At 43.1% G+C, this 22,723-nt stretch overlaps 2 protein-coding genes across 11 annotated transcripts in view; both read left to right on the top strand.

Annotated features, from left to right (window-relative positions):
* Positions 1-22,723, top strand: part of BTRC (beta-transducin repeat containing E3 ubiquitin protein ligase) — a 188,833-nt gene that overhangs the window by 63,352 nt on the left and 102,758 nt on the right. The window lies entirely within an intron of this gene.
* Positions 18,107-20,897, top strand: LOC148043632 (uncharacterized). Its single transcript, XM_087726038.1, has 2 exons — positions 18,107-20,227; positions 20,768-20,897. The coding sequence occupies exon 1, from the start codon at positions 18,107-18,109 to the stop codon at positions 19,370-19,372; it is 1,266 nt and encodes a 421-aa protein (XP_087582164.1). The 3' UTR covers positions 19,373-20,227; positions 20,768-20,897.

Raw genomic sequence — 22,723 nt, 5'->3', positions numbered from 1 at the left:
ATCAGGATGATAGAAGCATCCAGGCAGCCATCCATGACAAGGAACTACAACGCCACATGGACCGCCTTTGTTAAATGGTGCCAGGTAGCTCACATAGTCCCGACGGGAACCTCTGTCCTGCAAATTCTAGAATTCCTGCAGGATGGCCTAGACAAAGGTCTCTCTCACAACACTATCCGGAGGCAGGTTACAGCACTGTCAACTGTCCTGGCCGGGGATGGAAGACTGAATCTGGCTCAGTTCCCTGTTATTAACAGATTCATCAAGGGGGCAACCAATCTTAGACCACCAGTAATCCATAGATTCCCCACCTGGGATTTGACCATGGTTCTACAGGCTCTCACTAAGGAGCCTTTTGAACCTCTGAGAGCAGTTAGCCTCCAGTTCCTAATATTTAAGGTTGTGTTCTTAGTAGCTATAACATCATCTAGACATATCTCGGAGCTGGGGGCTCTATCGGTCAGATCGGACCTTTGTATCTTCCACCCGAATATGATGGTGCTCTGACTGGTCCCTTCCTTTATTGTGAAGGTCAATTCTCCTTTTCACAGAGCTCAGGATATCATACTTCCTGACTTTTGCCAGGATCCTTCTCATGACAGAGAAAGAATGTGACATAGACTAGCTATTCGGAGGGCCCTCCGTATCTATATAACTGCTTCCCTCAGGCGAATGGAGGCTCTCTTTGTCTCCTTCCAAGCCTGTACCTTGGGAGATAGAGTCACTCCTTCCACCATAGGGTGTTGGCTGAAGGCATCTATCGTGCGAGCCTATGAGGCTCAGGGTCTGTCAGCGCCGGGGGGCATTATGGCTCACTCCACCAGGAATGCTGCGGTGTGGGCCATAAAAGCTCCCATTCAGGGCATTTGCAGGGCTGCTATGTGGGCTTCACCATCGCCGTTTGTAAGGCACTATAGGCTGGATGTGTTTGCACCAGCTGAGGCATCCTTCAGACGAAGGGTACTTCAAAGAGTGCACACTACATCGGGAACTCCAGACCAGTCAGTTCCTCGTCCTTAGAACATAGGCTTTGGCAGATCCCATTCCTGGACCCTCCTGCAACTGACACTGGAGAAGAAACGTTGGTCCTACCTGAGACGTTGCTTCTCAGTCAGTTGCAGGAGGGTCCAGACACGCCCTAGGCCCGTCTTTAGGACCAATGCGGGGTGATTTTTTTACAACTAGATCATTTCGACATGGCTGCATCCTTGTTGAAACTGGAGTCAAGGAGGAGTAGGCAGAGAGGCGTGGCTAAAATGGTAACTCAGTCTCTGGGCAGATTAGGACATGATAATCTCATTCCTGGACCCTCCTGCAACCCATTGAGAAGCAATGTCTCAGGTAGGACCAATGTTTCTTTCCCCCATTGGTTATAAACACTTTGTCTTGCCAAGTCTCTTTTCTATTCTTCCTTTGGTCTTTCTTTAGACCACTTTGGTCTTTCTGGTACTCACTAGGCCTTCATGGTATACTAGCTTCTGTGTATGTTCTTCACTGTTCTTCAGATATTTTTCCAATGACCCTTTCCCCCCCTTCACCAACTGTATGGTGTGTTTGCAACATTCCACACCCATCAATTTTCATTGGTAAATAGAGTCTGTCAACACCATTGCATGGGTAAAGGGCATGATTCATTATCATTATTTTTCTGGTCTTCCTATCCAGGTATTTTTTAGTTCTCCTTGAGTCCATTCCACCATTCCAGCTCTGTATCTGATGACTGGAATGGCTCAGGTGTTAACTGCCTTGGTGGTATTTCCTCCATTGAATGTGGAATTTAAGTACTTCTACACTCATGATATATTCACTTCTAACCTCCTTTTTGATTTCAGTGATTGCTGTTGCTAGCTTGAAGGATGTCCAGATATTTGTAGTGATTCAGAAGTGTATTAACAGCTACCTTTTCCAGATTGGGATTGTGCTGTGCTTTTTAGAAAAGGAGATAGTTAAACCTTTGTTGATAATTAGGCTGAAATGGAAATTTAGTATGCTGTTTCATAAAGCAGTTGAGAAAAAGATAAAGAGATATTTAAAACATTTACTCTTAGAGAATGCATTCAAAATATCAGAAATTGATGGACAAGGCATGAATCAAAAGCTTGGAGTACCTTAGTGCTTCATCATTTAACCAAAGAGAAGAATTAGAAGATCATTCATTAATTTTTAGAAAGCATTATTTTTTTACTGCCCCCTGCTGATTGGAAACAGAAGTCTTTTTTTGTAGCAAGGCCAACTTGCTTTAATGCCTGCAGGGGAATGTTAAGTTATAGGCAGTAAAGAATCCGTTTTATATACTGTGCAAAAAGCTTTTTAAAACAATCTATTTCTGAACCTAAATTGTCCTGGGACTAGCTCTTGACATAAAAATTCATAGAAACCTCTTTTTTTTCCCCTCCCGTTTTCCTTGTGTATGGTTACTCTTTGCTTTAGTGATGTAACGTTAGAATTCACATTGGCCAAGTTGTTCTGTAAATTAAACATTGACAGCTCCCCTCAGGGGAACAGCCAATGTATTTATGATGATGTGCTGATTACACAAAATACACTGCAAGCAGAAAACAGCTGCAGAGAACAAACCTCTTAAAAGAATACAATTACAAATCGTACCCTTAGTATTTCTAGCGGTGAGGGTAAAATACAGCATGTTAATATAAGGGGACTTTTTGTTTTGTTTTTAAGATGGCTTGTGAAAGATGGGAGATCTGCAGGGAGAAAAAACCTTTAAAGTACAGCTGGATTTGCACATAGTCCTTTGGAGCTTATAAGCAACTTATGTACACTAATGTATACTTTTCTTTGTGTTTTCTTTATAATTTTTTTCTCCTTTAGATTTACAACTAATTTATGGCAGTTCCATTCGAGTCAGTTACTTGGTTCTTTATTGTCAGCTTGGTTTTTTATTTAATATGACAACATACGTGTAGATCTTACAGATATTTTATGTTATATACTGCGTGTGATAGTATTTTCACTGCTTTTTTTAGTTAACTGAGCCAATTATCAGATTTTGTATGCATGTGACAGCTAAAGAGACTAGTTGAATCTATTCTAGCAAAAGCTGCTATTATCTCTAAGATTTTTCTTTTCTTAGCATTAAAATTAATTTTTAAACTAGACGTCACACAATGAAAACTCCATCCCAAATGAGGTTTCTCTGGGAAACAGGGATGGTGAAAGCATATATGCCTGAAATGTATGTGACCTATGTTATTCAGAGGTTGCTTAGCTGAATTTAAAGTGACTGTAAAATTTCTAGCAATGTTAATGTAAAGAACATTTGGGGAGCAGGGAGAAGAAATAATGCAGTAATAAACTAGTGCATGTAAGATGTATAATGACAGTCATTCATATACACACAATCATAATATAAAATACAAATGAAAATAAAGATAGCAAAGAAATTGGGAAAGAAAGGTAAAGAAGAAGTGTAGGATAAAAGGAAAAGAAAAAAACATTGACATCCAACTTTTTTCAGTGCAGTAGAATATCACATAAAATTACAGCTTCATTTTTTTCTTTGACATGTTTAATAAATACTAGCCATTTCTATAACAACCATGTTTGTCACTCCCCAACCATCACAGCCCACAGCCTACCTATTCTTTTATGTAGGTGTTCCCAAATTCTATGAGAACGAGGAGTCAGCAAGCATATCTGTTGATATGGGAAGTCAAGAAAAATGTTTGTGTTGATTCATGAAGATTGAAATATTTAATCTTATAGCAAAGCCAATATAAACTAGTGTATTCTTCGAGATGGCTTCGTTACAGCTCATACTTTTGCTGTTAATTGGAATCCATGCATAACAGACACATAGCTTCAAATTATTAACTCACATGATACGTTTTCCAATTTTTTCAAATGTTAATTCCCCAAAGTAAACCTCAAAAAAGTTGAGTAAGAACACAAAACCTTTTTGTATTACATCTCGGCTATAAAAAGGTTAACATCTGAAACATCCTTTTAGGTGGCCAGAAAGTATAAAGATAATATTTTGATGGGTTGGTCTTATCTTTAGAAACATAATGAATATTGGTCCAAAATGTAAAATTATGTTTTAAAATAAAATATTCCAATTCTGTGGCAAATTTATTGTACATTACCAATCAATATATTGCTAAAACTCTTGTGTCTAATTGTTTGACCTTCATTTGAGTAAAATGGTACTTCCTATGCCAAAAGGTTTTGAATCAAAATACTTTAAGTGGACAAACAAACTTAGCAAAGTTGTACCATGGTCTACTGTGGTGACATTATCATTATTTTCAATGCTACCTCCCAGCTTCCCACAAGGAAAGTCAATGGGGAAGCTGGAAGGAAGTTGTAACTAGATTGGCAGATAGATAAGCGGCTGCTGCTGGATGGGAGAGAAAGTGATGGGGATGAAGGGGAGTTGTTGGATGTGCAAGGGAGAGAGGAAGTGCATGGAAGCATTGTATGGATCGTGGAGGGTGCACAGGGATGTGCAAGTCAAGGGATGCAAGAGTGCAAGGGATGCATGAGAGACGCTGCATGGGTGGGGAAGGGTTCACAAGGATGCAGGTGTGCGTGTGTGTGTGTGTGTGTGTGTGTGTGTGTGTGTGTGTGTGAAAGGCATTGTACAGGTTGGGAGGATGCACCAGAGATGCAGTTTGGGTTGGGGAGGTGTATGTGTGTGTTGCGTGTTGGTATGGAGATACCTTTGAAACAATGATCCAACAGTGAGATCATGATCTTGTGTCTTATAATACTCATCAGCCTTCCATAGAAATAAACTCTAGTTTAGACTCTTAAAAAAATTCAAAACTATTTTTATTGTTTTGTGTTTGTTCTCATCCAGCCTTAGCAGAAGCAAGAAAGAGCCTCCTTGTCACGAAAAACCCGTCTTTATTTACCTCTTGTGAATTAATTGCATTCAACCACCGAAAAGTCCAGGCAATAGTCCTTCAAGGAGTTAACTGCAGTACAGACCTTATCAGTTCCTTGCAAGGCTTCCAGCCAAAAGGTTGCAAATTAAGTTCTAGCAAGGAATCTTTGTGGCACGAAACACAATAAGCAAAAGCTTCAGAAATACAAATTGTTGTCTCCTACGACGATCACTCTCCTTCTATTTATTCCCATACAGGGAGGGGCCATTCAGCATCCATGTGTGCTTTCCTTCCCAAGTCAATTCCTTATCCTCGTGGTTCACCTCTCCTTACTGCTCTGCACATACATGCGTCTGGAGCAGGCCCCAGCTGTTCTTCCTCCTCACTTATATTAGCCTCCAAAGGCAGCTGCCTCTCCGGTGGCTGGGAAATGTCGGACGGCCCTGGCTCTACCTCTGCGTCCGATGCAGAGCATCCACCAGAGCCTTCCCCAGACTCCAGAACTGGCCCAAGTTCCTCCCCAACCTCCTCATCTTCCAAGTCTGCTGCCAGCTCCACTGGCAGTTGGAAGCTGCTAACTTATCAGTTCCGAAACTGAGAAACAAGAAAGTGCTGCAATTGAATACATTGTCTTTATTTAGTTTTAGACAATCCAAATTCTTGCAAAAAAATCACATTTTTCAAGGAATAATTAATACAGTTAGTCCTCGATTTACAACCACAATTGGGACTAAGCAATGTGGTTGTCAATTGAATTTCATCCAAGTTTACAACTTTTTTGTAGATTACACAAACCTCAATTTCCTCCATTGATTTTGCTTGCTAGAAAATTGTCTGGGATAGTCACAAATGGCAACCACATGACTTGGGACAATGCAACCATTCTAAATACATGCTAGTTACCAAGCTGCTGAATTTGATCACATGACTACTGGGATATGATTATGGTTATAATTATAAGGACTGGTCATAAGTAACTTTTGTCAGCACCATCTTAACTTTAAGTTCTTATTAAAAGAATGGTCATAAGTCAAGGACTACATATAAGCTGGACAAGAGTTGTAATAGCATTTTCTGCTCAAATATTCAACAGCAACCACAGAAAAACAGTTACATTTAAACATTAAATTAGAATAATTGATTTGATTTGATTTGTCTTGTATGCCGCCCACTCCCGAAGGACTCCGGGCGGCTCACAATAGACAAGGGAAAGGGGGAAAACTAGACAAAGACAACACTTTGAAAACAAAACCACAACATTCACAATTTCCGTGGGGCTGGATATTTCACAGGCCCCCCCGGCCAGCTGGAGCAGCCAGGACTTGGTGGCTTTGTGGAAGGCCGGGAGGGTAGTAAGGGTCCGGATCTCGACAGGGAGATCATTCCAGAGGGCTGGAGCTGCAACAGAGAAGGCTCTCCTCCGGGGGGTCGCCAGCCAACATTGGCTGGCAGATGGAATATGGAGGAGACCTAACCTGTGAGATCTAATCGGTCTGAGGGAGGTAATCAGCAGGAGGCGGTCTCTCAGGTACCCAGGTCCGATGCCATGTAGGACTTTATAGGTAGCGACCAGCACCTTGAAGCGGATTCGGAGACTAATGGGTAGCCAGTGCAGCTCGCGAAGGATAGGTGTGACGTGGGTGTACCTGGGTGCACCCACAATCGCTCGCGCGGCTGCGTTCTGGACTAACTGGAGTCTTCGAACACTCTTCAAGGGCAGCCCCATGTAGAGCGCATTACAATAACCCAGTCTTGAGGTCAAATTCCAAAGTGTCACTTGTTCATATGAACAGGTATCAAACCTATAGGTCCAGTTCCACATTTTTCAAATAGGTCTTGTATCCTTAAATGCTGAAAACAACAACAACTGAATCCTGACTAAAAGAAGAACCAGGTCTTTGGTATATAAGAGATCAAGTAATACTTTTCTAGTTGTGCCATTATGTCTTTTGAAGTAAATTTGTTTGGATTCAAAAGAAAAAGGAGAGTGAAAGTGACAAAGTTGAACTTCAATAAACCTTAAAAGAAATCCATCACCCAATTTTCATATGGAAATTGCTGTTTAGATAATTCTTTGGGATCTATATATCTAGTTTTCTTGATAATTACATATCTAAGATAAATAGATAAACTCTAATGGCAGAAAGTGGAGAGGAACTAAAGAGCTTCTTGATGCGGGTAAAGGAGAGTGCAAAAGTTGGCTTAAAACTCAATGTTAAGAAAACTAAGATCATGGCATCCGGCCCTCTCAATTCCTGGTAAATAGGGAAGAAATTGAGGTAGTGACAGATTTTATTTTCCTGGGCTCCAAGATCACCCCAGATGGTGACTGCAGCCAAGAAATTAAAAGATGCTTGCTCCTGGGGAGGAAAGCTATGGCAAATCTAGACAGCATACTAAAAAGCAGAGACATCACTCTGCCAACAAAAGTGCATCTATTCAAGCTTTGGTTTTCCCAGTTGCAATGTATGGCTGTGAAAATTGGACCATAAAAAAGGCTGAGCACCAAAGAATTGAGGCCTTTGAACTATGGTGCTGGAGAAGACTCCTCCGAGTCCCTTGGACTGCAAGGCTATCAAACAGGTCAGTTGTAGAGGAGATCAACCCTGACTGGTCTTTAGAAGGCCAGATCCTGAAGATGAAACTTAAATACTTTGGCCACCTAATGAGAAGGAAGGACTCACTGGAGTAGAGCCTAATGCTGAGAAAGACAGGGCAAAAGAAGAAGGGGACAGCAATGAGGTGGCTGGATGGAGTCACTGAAGAGTCGGCATGAGCTTAAATGACTCCAGAAGATGGTAGAGGATAGGAAGGCTTGGAGGAACGTTGTCCATGGGTCGGACACGGCTTCACAACTAACAATGATAAATTTACATCAAAGCAATATACAATATATCAATATATTGTTTATTCCTTAACAATACTTTCATATCCTATAAACTCATGGAAATTTTTACCCACCTATTTTTTTCAATATTTAATGTGAGTTTAAAAGTTTGAAGTAGACATTTTTAACGAACAAATGTTTTCCTAGAAATAATCATTCCAAGATGATTCAGATTAATTCAGAGAATAAAATAAATATCCTTATTCCCAAATTTCCATAGATGCCTTAGTCTTCAAATTATAAGTTATGTAGATGATGAAGAAATTTCTGGCCATAATTTCTTATTCATGTGTTGTTTATACATTAGTTCAATAAATAATTATGTAAAAATGTGCATCCTTTTTCAATTGTTTAATCATTGTCAGTAAAATATAATACTGTGTATATGAAAATGTAGAAAAACATGCCTAGCTTCCATGATATGCATTAAAAAATAAATAAGTAATTGTATTCTACACAATTTTTCTAGTATGTCAAAACAAAGAAAACAGATTTCCCATTTGTGTATTTCAAGTGAGTCACAATAGCTTACATTGGTCTTTTCATGTTTCCAAACTATTTTTAGCCTTTCTTTGATGTTGATCCCATGTGGCAATCTAGTCTCTTACATAATTGCCCCATTTTAATCAATGGAATAATTGATTAAACCAGCCAGGATCTAAACTGATTATTTTCTTGACAAAACTTCTCAAGGGGGTTAGGGTTCTCTAAATTTTTGATGTGTGTGGTGTATTTTGTATATGAAGTGTGATTTGAGTTATCTGTTTTTATTTGCTTGATGATGGGATGGTGTTAAAGTCAAATGTTTAATTAACCCAGCAATGGGCTGCGCTGTCTCTTACACACACATCTACTTGATTGAGATCACTCATAGAGAATACTGAATAGGAAGGATAATGTGGCACTCAGATGGAAGATTGCTTTTTCAATCTATTTGCTGGGTCACTGCTTTGAATGTCTTATTGGATGAAAGGCATTCAGCCCAAAAGGGGGGGGGGGAGCCCAGCATTTAAGTACATTTTGCTTTTCTCCAGGTCCCCTCCCTGCTCAGAAGTTAACTAAAACAAATATGTTGTAAATTTAGTAGGCCATTCAGGTCTAAGCAAGACGGAGTGAATAGTGGCTTTTTAATACACCATGGCTTAAAGTTGTTTTCTTTCTTACAGAAACTAAAAATCTAACTGTGAGTAAGAACTACTATGTTCTACCTCCTTTACTGCAGTTCTTTGAATAATTCATAGTAAAACTTTTATTTCTATAACTGCTAATGAGGAAATTCTGTTGCTGTTCAAGCTCTTGAAGATTCCAAAGTGAGAGTTTTGTTATTCAAAGCTTATATTTGTAAAATGTTGATAGTAAGTGGTTGGGATAGCCCCCATTGTTTGATTGACATGGGATCTTGTTCCATACTCAATATAATATTATCATAATTATTCTTTTCTTGAACTGATTTTTTTTTAGAACCATTCATATGGCACTTACATGTGTGTACTGGTATATTCCTATATGCACTTGTGGTGATAATCTTTGTTCATACTCAGGTATAGTTTATTAGTGGTCAATAATTTTGATAGGTAGGTGTAAGACCAACATCCCTTAATTTGATAAAGCAATCTCTTTTGAACAACAGGTAGTTGTGTTCGTGCAGCAGTACAGGTTGTCCTCAACTTATAAATAAAATTTGGACTGCAACTTCCATTGCTAAGCAAAACTGTCATTAACTGTCATCCTCTTTAACTTTTGTAATATGTTTTTTTATGTTATGTTTTATGTTGTACGCCCTGAGTCCTTTGGGAGAAGGGGGCCATATAAATCCAATAAACAAACAAACAAACAAACAAACAATGTAACAATATGTAATAGTAGTGTCTATATAGTTATCTAGAAACAACTTTCTGGTATATTTTTCTGCTTACTGATAGTCATGATAGTCATGCCAGTAAGTAACAAACATATCTTTATTAATTCAGTGATGGCTGATAATGACTTAAAATCTGTAACTTTTACATAGGAAAAAGATAATATTGCTTAATAGAAAGCAACTGAATGGGAATAGCTCAGATGCCTGCAAGTCTATCTCACTATTTAGAGGATCTCAAATGGAAAAGAAAAATGGCAGCTATAGATCAATTTTAGGTTGCACCATCTTGCTATTCAGGATAGCATTTCAGATTTCAGCTTCCACTGTGATTCAACTGTTTTCCAGTAGAGATGGCGGGAAGGGCTACATCTGTAATCAAGGCCAGCAGGCCATAGAGCAACGGGCGCAGTCGTCAGCTCCCAGGGGCCAGACACCGGCAGGCATTTCCAGGGCCCAAAATCAACTCTGTGGCGCATGTGAGTAGCAGGGATGGTTGCAACAGGGCCAGATTCAGAACAGGCCCCTACAGAGGTCCAAAGTGAAGTCAGGGAAGGAGGACATGACAGGCCCAGAACCAGGGTAGGGACCTCCAAGCCGTCTACTGACCAGAGCCACTGTTAGGGATGAGCTCAGGAGACAATGAGCCTTGGAGACGCAAATTGCCAGGGCGGAAAAGCAGGCCCATACCATTAGGCCCAGCTCCCCCAGCAGGTCAAGATCCCCTGTTAGGCCTGGCTCCCAACAGTCAGGCTCCTCTCCTAGGGGTTTTAATTCTTCCTCTCCCTCGATCTCACCTACTAGGCGTCGTAGGTAGATGGTATCCCCTTCTCCACCCATTTCTCTGAGATCGTACATGAGAGACGGAGCAGACCCCTTGGAAGGTGGCTCTCAGGATTTCCTTCCAGTCTTTAGCCTAGCCCCTCAGGGTCCTTCAGTGGCAGGGACTTCTGAAGAGGATCTGGAGGACCTAGATCTTTTTCCTGAGAGCATTAAGAGGCTCATATCTTCAGCCTATTACTAAGGGCATTGCTTCAGGCCTATCCCAATGGCAGCGCACATCCCAGGGGAAAGGGAGGCATCACACAGACTACTGGTGTCGCAGATCTTCATCTTCTTCCCGTAGACATGATCATGCTAGGCCACTTTCCCCTTCGATGGTCGTCGAGGGATCTGTTCTAGGGGAGACTACACACCAGGTTATGGGGTTCTCTGAGGACGAAGACACCGCCCTCCTGATTCCCTGGCCTTTCCTGGCTCTTTTCGCTACCTATGTTTAAGACACTTCTATGCCCGTCGCTCTATGGCCTGCCGGCCTCGATTACAGCTGTAGCCCCTCCCGCCACGGATAAGGACCAACGTACTTTTCATCAGAATTGAAATAGCGGGATAGCCAGAAACCATTCTAAAGGAACTTGCAATATTATAATCTGAAAGAAAAGCCCCTCCCATCCCCAAGTAATTTATAAGAAAAGTGGAGCTGTGAAAGGAAGTAATATTGATTAGGAAGAAATTGAAATAGGCACCTGATCTTGAATCATGAGGTTTAGATGTTTCTAAGTTCTACAGTGAGGCCCTTTCAAACCCAAGGGTGCCTATTCAGTTTTGTTCTTCTGAAGATGTTCTTACATATGTGGGGAGCAATATTGGGGCACGACGTACGTATTAAGAACTACATAGACCATTTGACATTTGTTCAGTGGTCATGAGAATTCAATAATAGGATAGTCGTAAGATATAAGACACACTTTTTTCATAGCATGATGTGCAAATTGTCCATTTTGTTTTATAAATCACAGTGAAAGGATTTGCGTACTGTGTATTAGGCTAGACATAAACCATTATATGGACTAACATCTGTGAACTATGATTATATATTTTATAAACAGAGTTGGAAATGAGGGTTCAGTTATTTTAAGGGATAGTCAGATCTAAGGTCATATAATAGATATCAAAGTTAACTAGACTTTGTGAATATGACACAAAAGCTGCAATGAAACTAGCAAACCTTAGAATACATTAATTGAGTACCTGCTGTTCTCCTGCAGATGAAGCCATAATAAATACTAAGAAGAGACTATGAACCTGTGACTAAAAGAATGTTAATACAAAGTTTTTGTTAAGTTTCCTCAGGCCTCTTGAATCTTGAATCTTATTGCCTCTTGTTAATTCTAGAAAAAATGTTTTTTGAAGGTCTCTTGGCATTGTACTATAGATCTTTAACACTGCTTTCTGCTATACAAGGAAAATAACCTATATGTTTTTGCCAGTACTCAGAAAAAGTCTTGAATTTCATTGTGTTCCATTGTTAAATTTTATCTTCTATGTGCTAGGATATAGCATTTTAAAAATACTGATTTGTAATGCAAAAGAATTTCAGCGGATCAAATGAACAAAAACTTAGTTCCAGTTGATTTGCTACATTGTAGTATTACTACTGTTCTAAGTTTAAACTAAGCTGCAAGGTGGGATTTAAGTATTTGCACTTTTATCAACAATAGTAGTAACTAAATTCAACAGAGCTTTTTGGCCTTTTGCTTTTCCTAGCATGTCATTTTAAATAAGTACTGGTAAATAGAATATATATACCCTTCTGCGAAAAAAAGTAAACCGCTAGAAAGCAAATGAAAGAAAGATGAAGAGGATTTTAAAAGGATATTTCATTTTGGAAACTGATATGCCTTAATGTCCTTTATCTAACCACTTATTAAGAAATATGATGAAACAGTTCTAGTACAGTTGTCCGAATAAACAAAAATAATTAAATGTCCTGATTAGAGAAAGCAAATGTCCTTTGCTTAATTGTGGAAAATTATATTCTAAGACTCTTATTTACTTATGTAAATAAAAGTCACTGAAATTATATTCTATGGCTCTTATTTAGTTATGTAAATAAAATCATTTAAATTGAAGGCCCCTTCAACTTAGTAACTAAGTTTTATTTTTAAAAATGATTTTTGAAAGATTTTTTAAATTGCTTTATTTGTTGCCAATATAATGCTTCCTTTCTTGCCCCAGTTGTTAAGTGAAACACTGTAGTTAAGTTAGCACCAGTTAGTGGTTAAGTTAGCACCAGTTAAGTTAGCACCAGTTAGTGGTTAAGTTAGTGGTTAAATGAATTTGGCTTCCCCATTGACTTTGCTTGTCAGAAGGTTGCAAAAGTTGATCACATGACCCTGGGACACAGCAACCACCATAAATACATGCCAGTTGCCAAGCTTCAAATTTTGTCTATGGAGATTCTCAGTATCCAGGTCATGGTTATCTTAAGCTGAAAAAGCTTCTTGGGTGAGAAGCGAAACGTCTTTAAAGAAAAAACGAAGTCCAGTTGCCTCTTGAAAAAGCACCTTTGGGATTTCTGAATTTTGATCATATGACCGGTATGCTGCAACAGTCGTACATGTGAAAAATGGTCATAAGTCACTTTTCCCAATACAGTTTTAACTTTGAATGGTCACTAAATGAATGGTGGTAAGATGACTACCTGTATTACCAGCCTATAGATTCTTACATTCATATATCCTGGTATTAATTAAATGATAATAATTTTTATTTTATCATAAATTAATCTTTTATAACTATACCTACACCTTCAGTTTTCTGTGTGTGTTCTTCAATTCTATATTTCTTCTTTCTTAGTTTCACAGTTGTTATATACAGTTTGTTCTTTTATTTTTCCCATTAATCGATTAATTTACTTTTCTTACATTCCAAGCTTCAGTCTTTCATATGCCATGGTTATCAGCTGGTAGGGTGACAGATAATTGACCTCCATTACCTATCATGACTTTGGGCAATTAAACTATTGTATAACACTTTTTAGTAATATAGAGAAGATACAGACTAGGTGAGTAGCCTTAGATATGCCTTTGCCAAGGTCCCTGCTAATTATGAGGACACATTTGGCACATTTTGGTTTATATACCACAAGTGCACCATCATCTTGCTGGTCTATACAAGCTAGGATCTGTAATCTAATGACTCTTTTCAAGCCAATATTCTATGTTTATCTCTGTCCACATAGAGATACATAAGGAAGTATATTAACATTTATTCAGTTCTTAAAGCAAAAGAAATGCTTTAGAGACAAACATTTTCCCCATTTTCTCCTCCTTCTCCCACTCCCCTTGATGTTACAATTCACAATTCACACTTTATGGTAATGAATTACATAGTTTGTTTACATGTTTTCACGAAAGAAATCCACTATTCCAACCACTTTCTATAACTTGTATTAGTTTATGGTTTGTACATGCTTTATCTGTTTTCTTATTCTTTGGAAATTTCAAGCATTACAGAAATTATGTCCTCATCATACTTAATTTACCTTCTTGGGGTAGGGGACATTTGGATATTGAAGAGATTTGTTTTTAAAGATATATCACACATCTATCAGTTTTTCAGGTCAATATTTTTTGAAATTTATAAACTACTAAAGCTTACATAAGAAACTGAGAGGTTGATGGTCCCTTTACAGCAGGGTGTCAGATTGTGGCCCGCAGGCCAGATGCGTCATGTGCTGGCCACCCCCACCCCCATTTGAGTGAAGGAGTAAAAGTTGCAATATGTCACGTGATGACGTGTCATCGTGAGTTTTACACCCCTGCTTTACAGTATCAAGATTCTCGCTTTAATCTATCACTTACAAAGACACTAGGAGCCTTACTCTTTTGCAACTATTAGACTAGTATTTATTTCCCCTTCGTCTTAAATGTGTGCTGTGGACAGAGTCACAAGGTAATTCAAATGAATTTTCCAATCCTTACTTAAGTTATGCTGTCCCATAAGATGGTGAAATTCAACTTGGATTCTTTTCCCCAAATCCTCTTCTGTATTGAAAGACCAAATGTGAGTCTATCAAAGTGTCTGGAATGTTGTATTCAATCTCTTTTAATTGTCCTTGAGTTACTTTAAGGAATTAATTGTGATCTGATTGTGCTGCTGCTAATTTTCACTTCTGTATACCAATAGTGTTCATGATGACGAGACACACTTAATTCTATCATTTAGCTTTGCGTGCTTCTATAGTCTAATATGATATTTGACATGATATTTGTAACTGGCTTTGTTCTTTCAAAGCAGTGCTCATTGTAATTAGTGTGTGCAGTCCTTAAAGCCTTTAAAGACCAACAAATTCTGGTTCATGAGATAATGACTAATGATAAAACCTTTTATCTGCATTGTATATGTATATGCATGTGACTGAATACACACACACACAAATACATATATAGTATATATGTGTATATGGATGGATGTGTGTGTATATATGTGTATACACACATATATACTATATGTATGGATGGATGTACACACACACACACACACACACACTTGAAATCCCCATACACTTACCTCCCCTCAAGCTCATCCTCTCTCTCTGTCAGGTTAATCAATAGACACCGTATGGCAGAGGGTCAGTAATCAGTGTCATCATGCCTTTAAATCGTGTTGAAAATTTGCTTAAAGCCTGGGCCAATTAACATCGAGATGATGAATGGATGGGTAGATGGGAAGAGCCTTGTGCTTGGGGGCTTTGTGCAAAGGAGATGCTCAGCTGTTGAGCAGCCGACACCAGCGAATAAAATCAGCCATTCATATGAGCTCAGTCCACCCACTCTTAATGATAATGTCAATCTAGCAAAATATATACACATTGGAGTTGTCATGAGTTCATAAATCAAAGGAGTTTGTCAAAGGCATTCAGATTAACGAGGCAGCAGCAATAACAAGTCAAATTTGCATAGAGAATTGCCTGAATCTCAGTAAATTATGATCCAGTTTTTCATTTGATTATTTGCTAATGTCTCAAGAGGGGAAATGATTATATTAGCATGCAAAATCTACTCCAGAAGTAGGAATCTGAGGTGCAGCCGACCAGCACATGATGACAATTAATCAGTTTCTGCATACTAGCGTGAATACACAAGGCCCAGAAATGAACTCCTTTTATTATTTCTCCTTGCTACCGATCCAAATGGTTCAGCTTGACAGTGACTTTATATTGCTTTAACAGTGTTCTGAATTGTGCCTGTAGGCAAGACATAGTTATGCAGCTATAACCAACCTATCCATCTGCCAACCAGATTGGAATTCTCTTATCCAAAGCTACCATTAACCCTCACTGACAGTTTCAGACAGGATTAAGGATTTGAAAGCATAAAGAAGTGCTCTCTGTATATATATATGGTTCCTCGCTTTCACACGCAGATAGATTTTTCAAAAAGTGCTGCATCTGTATGGTTTATTAATAGTGCTGACAAATGCAAGCCTCCACTTTTCCCATCCTCAGGAAATAAAACCCCAGTACTTCCATTGGCAAGATTATTACTTGAAACAAGTGGCATTTTTAATAATCTTGAAAGGCTTTTAATCCATCCATTGCCTCTTATTCTAGCAGATGAATTTAATGCAACAATTTGCATTATCATGCTCAGATTCTTCTTTGTAACTATGGAGGGATGTTTTGGAGAGGTGTGACTGAATTTCATGAGAGAACTGTGTACAATGGTGGTTGTGGTGGTTGCATTCTATGCAGATCTGTTGTGTTCATTACAAGGTAAAGCATTCTCTAACAAACGACTTTTCTCAAAAGTCTGTTCCTGTTAGGTCACTGTTACCAAAAATGAAACTTTGCAAGTAGCAATTTAAGTATTGCCTGCCTATTGGTTACTGAGATAAGAATGAAGAACACATCTCTCACAAAATTACCTAACTTAAATTTTCTTATGCTTTCTTATCTTTAATCTTGTACTAGATTAGGGTTGAAATCAGAAAACAAAATTTCCAAGGAGAGAGGCAAAAGAAGTTAATCATTCTTCTCTCTTTTTGTTATGATTATATTACATTTGTTTATCCAGGCCTTCTTTAAAGCAGATAAAAATAATATCAACCACACCATCCCATTACTTTCTTGAGTATCATTTAGCAATTATAGAATAATTCAGAATATTTTCTATTCATTGATGCCATGTGGGACTATATCATTAATTATTGCCTATTTTCTGAATTGTTAAATGTGGGGAAAAATAGCAAAAGACCACATATTGTATGGTAAACTGAGTCAAAAGATCTGATAACTCATGGTGTCCTATGATCCATACATTAGAGAGAAAGTAACATTCTCCAGTGCACTGCTCAGAGAGCCCAAATGCTGGGTTAACACAGCCTATCTGCCCTTGGACTGAGTGATGATTTTCTTGACCACGCCTCCCTTTGCCTGCACATGCTCAATTCGAAAACTCAGTCCGCCCGAGTTAGGGCTGTTTTGGGAGAGCTCCAGTCTAAGAGCAGAAAGGCTGGAAAAAGTTTCCCAATTTGGACCACGTTTAAATTCTCAGATAGAGGAAATCACGCTTCTACATCAGGTCTGTCTATTTGCCTCCAGTGAGGCTTCCGTCGCTTTAAGAGAAGGGCTGCCGGGGTTTTTCCCTGCTGTTGCTAATTGCAAGCACTGCAGGGGGTTGCAAAGGCTTGCACAGCGGGGGCTGGCTAGCAAGGGAGCAGTTAGTGGGATAAACCAAGTTCCCTGTTGGAACAGGGGCGTCCCAGGGGGAGGAAAAATCCAGCAAGGCTCTGAGAAGGCTCTAAAGCAGGTGAGCCGGATTGCTAGGATTCCCTCGCCTGCTCCATTTTGCCCGGCAACAGCAGCGACGGCTGGAGTCCTCGCACACCTTCAGGGCTGGAAAGAGCGGGAAGCGGCTGCGTGCGCACCCCCCGCCATTTTGGATCGCTCCGACTCACCGGGCAGAGCGGCAGAGCTCAGAGCGTGCTAGGAACAAGGCAGCAAGAAGAGCCCAGCCAGCCAACGGAGCTTCAGCGAGCCCTCAACGACTGCAGAACGCCGCGGGGAGGCTGGGGGCTAGTCTGGGAAGCCAGCTAGCCTCTCCCTCCGGAAAATAAGCTAAGTCTCGGGGAACCGAGGGCGGTGGGAGGAAGGAAATCCGACCCCAAGGCGGCCCTTCCCTCCTGGAGATTCTGCCAGCGCTTTTGGACTGCAAAGGCCAGCGCGTGCCCATCCCAGCTCCAGCTATCTCCCAGGCCTCGTGGGGACCTGAAATGGCTGAGGAATGCAGGGAGGCCTTAGGGGATCAGGTGGGGCCCTCCAGCAAGCGCTGCAAGCTGGATCCCTCTGTAAATAAAGGCAAAGGGCACAAAGGCTCACTTGAAAGGTCTTCTCCAAGAGCCACAGTGGATCCCAGGGAGGTTTCAAGGCCCCTTCAGCCAGAACCTAGCCCAGACCGTCGCAGCAGGGAGTCAGCTTCCCCTGATCGTGAGGCCCAATCCCCCGGGGACAGTGAATTCTTGTCTGGGGATAACTATGCATCCAGGGATCCATCTCCTGAAGCATCTTGGGGGTACCCCAACTCCCCTAGCTCCTCCATCGGAGAGGAACGAGATTCTGTCCAGAATTCCCCCCTTGGGAAGGGTGGATCCAGCTCAGGCAGGCCTAGCCAGCGCAGGCCCAGTAAGCAAAAGAAAAAAAGGGGGAAAAGTTCTGCTCTCTCGGATGAGATGAGGGAGGTAATTGCCTTAGCCATCTCCCAAGGGATAGCTGAAGGCATTAAGCGCAAGGGCTCTAGCAAGGGCAAGGCCCCAAAGGAGAAACGCAAACCTAGGGCCTCCACCTCTAAGGAGCCTGTATCCTCCTCCCCATCTTCAAGCCCCTCTCACTCTGGGTTATCAAGTTCTGAGCAGGAAGAAGGGGAGATTTTCGCCCTTTCTGAAGACGAAAACCCCACCCCTGACAAGCCAAAATTCTCTGGCCTGTTTCAACCGTCATTATTCAAGTCTATCTTGCACAAAGCCATGACGGCCACAGAGTTAGGCCCCACTTCCAGACCTGAGGCCTCTCAGGCTTCCACTTCCAAGGATCTTAAGCATGGGTTGTTCAAAGAGACAGTAGAAACCCCCGAGGTTATTCCTGTGCCAGACCTATTTATGGACGCGGTACAGCGCCAGTGGCTACAGCCAGGCACCCTGACCAACCCCAGTGGGGGGGATAGAACTCTATATGCAGTAGAAGATAAAATGGAGGAAATCCTCAAATTCCCAGAAGTAGATGCCCCAGTCGTGTCTCTAACTTCCAATTCCAACCTGCCAGCTGAGCTCCTAGAGGGACTTAAGGCAGAAGATAAGAGGTCAGAAAAGGCATGTCAGAAAACACACATGGCGTCTGCCTGGGCCATCAAGGCATCCACCTCTGCCTCCTTTTTTATTAGGGCCACCCTATTCTGGCTGCGCCAACTCAGGTCCAGACCCCCGCCCAGGAAATCTAGGTGGCGCCATGAGCTAACCAAGATTATTACCGCTGTCGAGTATTCGGCGGATGCCACCTTGACAGCAGCAAAATTCTCTTCCAGAGCTCTAGCTTCCAATATCACCTCCCGCCGCCTCCTATGGCTCAGGCACTGGCAGGCCGAAATGAAGGCTAAATGGAAGCTGGCATCGGCCCCATTTAAAGGGGGCTTTCTGTTTGGAGAGGCCCTGGACAAGTTTGTCACCGAAACCAAGGACAAACGCAAGATCCTTCCGGCAACCTTTAAAAGGGGTGACCGGAAAGGGGCGGGGTCCTTTCGTAAGAGACCCTACAGGAGCCAGGAAACAGGGCAATCTTCTCACCCTTCCTCCTATCAGAGGCCCTTTCAGGCAGGGGGGGATAGGCACCAAGACAGATCCTTCGGGGCTCGTGCCAACCAATCCCAGTCTTCCTTTCGGAGACCATTCCGAGGAGGAGGAAACAACAGTGGTGGATCCCGGCCCTTTCGTAAGGGAAAGTGACGGTCACAGGGATCCCCCCATCGGGGGTCGGCTACGGCTGTATGCCGACAGGTGGGAGGAGATAACATCGGACAAGTGGGTCCTCAACACCATTCGCAAGGGCCTTCTCCTGGACTTCCTATCCTTTCCCCAAAGAAAGTTTATCCGCTGTCCTACCCCCAGGAACCCAGAAAAGAGGGAACGCATGAGGGCAGAAATCTGCCATCTCCTAGAGATAGAGGCGATAGAGCCAGTCCCCAGGGATCAGCAGGGGAGGGGCTTCTATTCGATCCTCTTCCTAGTGCCCAAAAGTTCAGGGGGGTGGAGGGCCATCTTGGACCTCAAGAGCCTAAATCAGCATCTGGCTTACAAGAGGTTCAAGATGCAGTCACTCCACTCCATCCTGGGCTGTGTGAGGGAGGGGGACCTATTGACATCAATAGATCTCAAAGAGGCCTACCTGCATGTCCCCATCCATGTGGCCCACAGGCGGTTCCTGAGGTTCTACGCGGAAGGGAAGCATTTCCAGTACAGGGCTCTTCCCTTCGGGCTATCATCTGCGCCCAGAACATTCACCAAAATTCTGGCAGTGCTAGCGGCTCATCTCCGCAACCATCCGGTTCGTCTGGAATGTTATTTAGACGACATAATCATTCACTCTCTCACCACCAAGCAGGCACACCGCGATGTTTCTCTAACTGTGCAGACCCTGCAGTACCATGGCTTCTCTGTCAACATGGAGAAGAGCCAGTTCCGACCATCCACCTGTATACAGCACCTGGGTGCGGTCATCAACTCCACCTCCTGCCAGGTATTTCTTTCGCCAGACCGGCTGTCGAACCTGAGACGCAGAGTGAAGCACTGCAGCCTTGCCAGGTCGGTACCCATCATTCAGCTGTCCCAGCTCCTAGGGATAATGATCTCGTGCCTGGGGGTGGTTCCCTGGGCTCGCCTTCACGCCAGGGAGCTGCAGTGGTTTCTGCTGCCAGTGCAGAGGGCCAGGAACAGCAACTCACTCAGGCGGGTTCGGCTCCCACGAAAGGTGATCCGGTCTCTGGCATGGTGGAGGTCCAAGGCAGTCAGGAAGGGCTGCCTGTTCAAGGAGCCGGAGAGACTAGTTGTCACCACGGATGCCAGCCTCCTGGGGTGGGGCGCCCACTGTCAGGGCCACCTAGCCCAAGGCCGTTGGACTCAGAGGGAGGCCGCCCACAGCATCAATTGGCTGGAACTGAGGGCAGCTCGCCTAGCGCTGAGAAAGTTCGCATCTCTAGTAAGAGGGGCTCATGTACTGTTGATGACAGACAATGTGGCGACAAAAGCGCACATAAACCGGCAAGGGGGCACTCGATCAAAGGCCCTCATGCTCGAGGCAGAAGCGCTGGGCAGGTGGGCGGAACGTCATCTGGCTTCTCTCAGTGCAGATCACATCTCCGGCGTAAGCAACCGGGAAGCAGACTGGCTGAGCCGCCAACGCATCGACCACTCGGAGTGGCGCCTGCACCCGGACCTGTTCCAGCAGATCGTGAGGAGGTTCGGCAAGCCACAGGTAGACCTGTTTGCCACACACAACAACACACAGCTCCCACGCTTCTTCAGTCGCTACCACTCGCCCCAGGCGGAGGGAACAAATGCTCTGAGGTCAGCGTGGCCTCAGGGACTTCTGTATGCCTTCCCTCCACTTCCGCTCATCCCTCAAGTGGTGAACAAGCTCCTGACCGAAAAGGCAGACCTCATTCTGGTGGCTCCCTCCTGGCCCAGAAGGCCCTGGTACGCAGACCTGGTCAGCCTCTCAGTTCAAGGACCTTGGAGAATCCCCCGGGACAAGATTGCCCTCAGCCAGGGGGCCATCACCCATCCGGAGCCCCAGTGGCTGCAGCTAGCCGTTTGGCACTTGAAGGGGAGCTCCTGAGAAAGCAAAAATTCTCTGACCAGGTCATTCGAACAATCCAAGCGTCCAGGAAGCCCTCTACGACTAGAATCTACGATGCCACCTGGGCCGCCTTCTCACAATGGTGCAAGACTAGGAACATAGAGGCCTCCTCAGCCTCGATCCCCCAGACCCTAGACTTTTTGCAAGAGGGTCTGGATAAGGGCCTTGCAGTCAGCACCCTCAGACGCCAGGTTGCAGCGTTGTCTACCATCCTGGCAAAGGGCTCCTCTCGCTCGCTGAGTCAGCTTCCCCAGATCAAGAGCTTTCTCAAGGGAGCAGCGAACATCAGCCCTCCAACCGTTCACCGGTATCCGTCATGGGATCTTCCATTTGTGCTTAGGGCCCTGACCAAAGCCCCATTTGAGCCTTTGAAAAAGACCAGTCTGCGCTACCTCACCATCAAAACCGCTTTCCTGGTGGCCATTACATCCGCTCGCAGGGTAGCCGAGCTTGCTGCGCTCTCTGTCAGGGAGGATTTGTGCGTAGTTCACCCGGACAGAGTAATATTGAGACTTGATCCGTCATTTGCTCCGAAAATTAACTCCCTGTTTCACAGGACTCAAGAACTTATTTTGCCCAACTTCTGTCCCCATCCTTCTCACCCTAAGGAGCGTGAGTGGCACAAGCTGGACGTGAGACGGGCCGTGCGCACGTATGTAAAGAGAACAAAGGACTACCGCCGGTCAGAGGCTTTCTTTGTCTCCTTCCTCCCTGCGTCCCTGGGCCGCAAGGTCTCCTCTCACACTGTGGGACGTTGGCTACGTGCTTGCATCAAACTGGCATATGAGCACCAGGGCAAGACGGCTCCGAGAAGAATCACCGCTCACTCCACCAGGAGCGCTGCAACGTCTGCAGCCTGGGCAACCCAGGCCTCTATCCTAGACATTTGTAGAGCGGCCACCTGGGCTTCCCCCACGGCCTTTATTAGAAACTATAAGATTGACACCTTTGCCTCAGCCGAAGCCTCCTTTGGCAGAAGAGTATTACAAAGAGTGGCTGAAATGCCAGAGGCTTCGGCGCTTCCCCACCCTGGGACTCAATAGCTTGGGCATGTCCCAGCATTTGGGCTCTCTGAGCAGTGCACTGGAGAAAGACCGTTGGCTTACCTGAACGGTCGTTCTCGGGGCACTGCGAAGAGAGCCCAAACCCACCCGGGTGTTGTATTTGAACGATGTGGCTGTATTGACTGTAATTGATTACAGGACGGTTCCTTCGTTTTCGAATTGAGCATGTGCAGGCAAAGGGAGGCGTGGTCAAGAAAATCATCACTCAGTCCAAGGGCAGATAGGCTGTGTTAACCCAGCATTTGGGCTCTCTTCGCAGTGCCCCGAGAACGACCGTTCAGGTAAGCCAACGGTCTATCTCTTAATTTTTGCTCTGAAGAATAATAATCTCGCTGAATCGGAAATCTAGCTGTGGCCCTCTTAAATTGCTCTTAAGAA

Source organism: Thamnophis sirtalis, unplaced genomic scaffold (assembly GCF_051295495.1).
Source record: "Thamnophis sirtalis isolate CommonGarterSnake01/CBP01778 unplaced genomic scaffold, rThaSir2_p1.2 scaffold_11, whole genome shotgun sequence".
NCBI lineage: Eukaryota > Metazoa > Chordata > Lepidosauria > Squamata > Natricidae > Thamnophis > Thamnophis sirtalis.
Note: the sequence above shows the minus strand (reverse complement) of the source record. Positions and strands in the feature narration are given on the sequence as shown.

Bases quoted from the DNA above. Each gene is read 5' to 3' on its own strand.
- LOC148043632 (XM_087726038.1), top strand. From the start codon at position 18,107: ATGAGGGAGGTAATTGCCTTAGCCATCTCCCAAGGGATAGCTGAAGGC.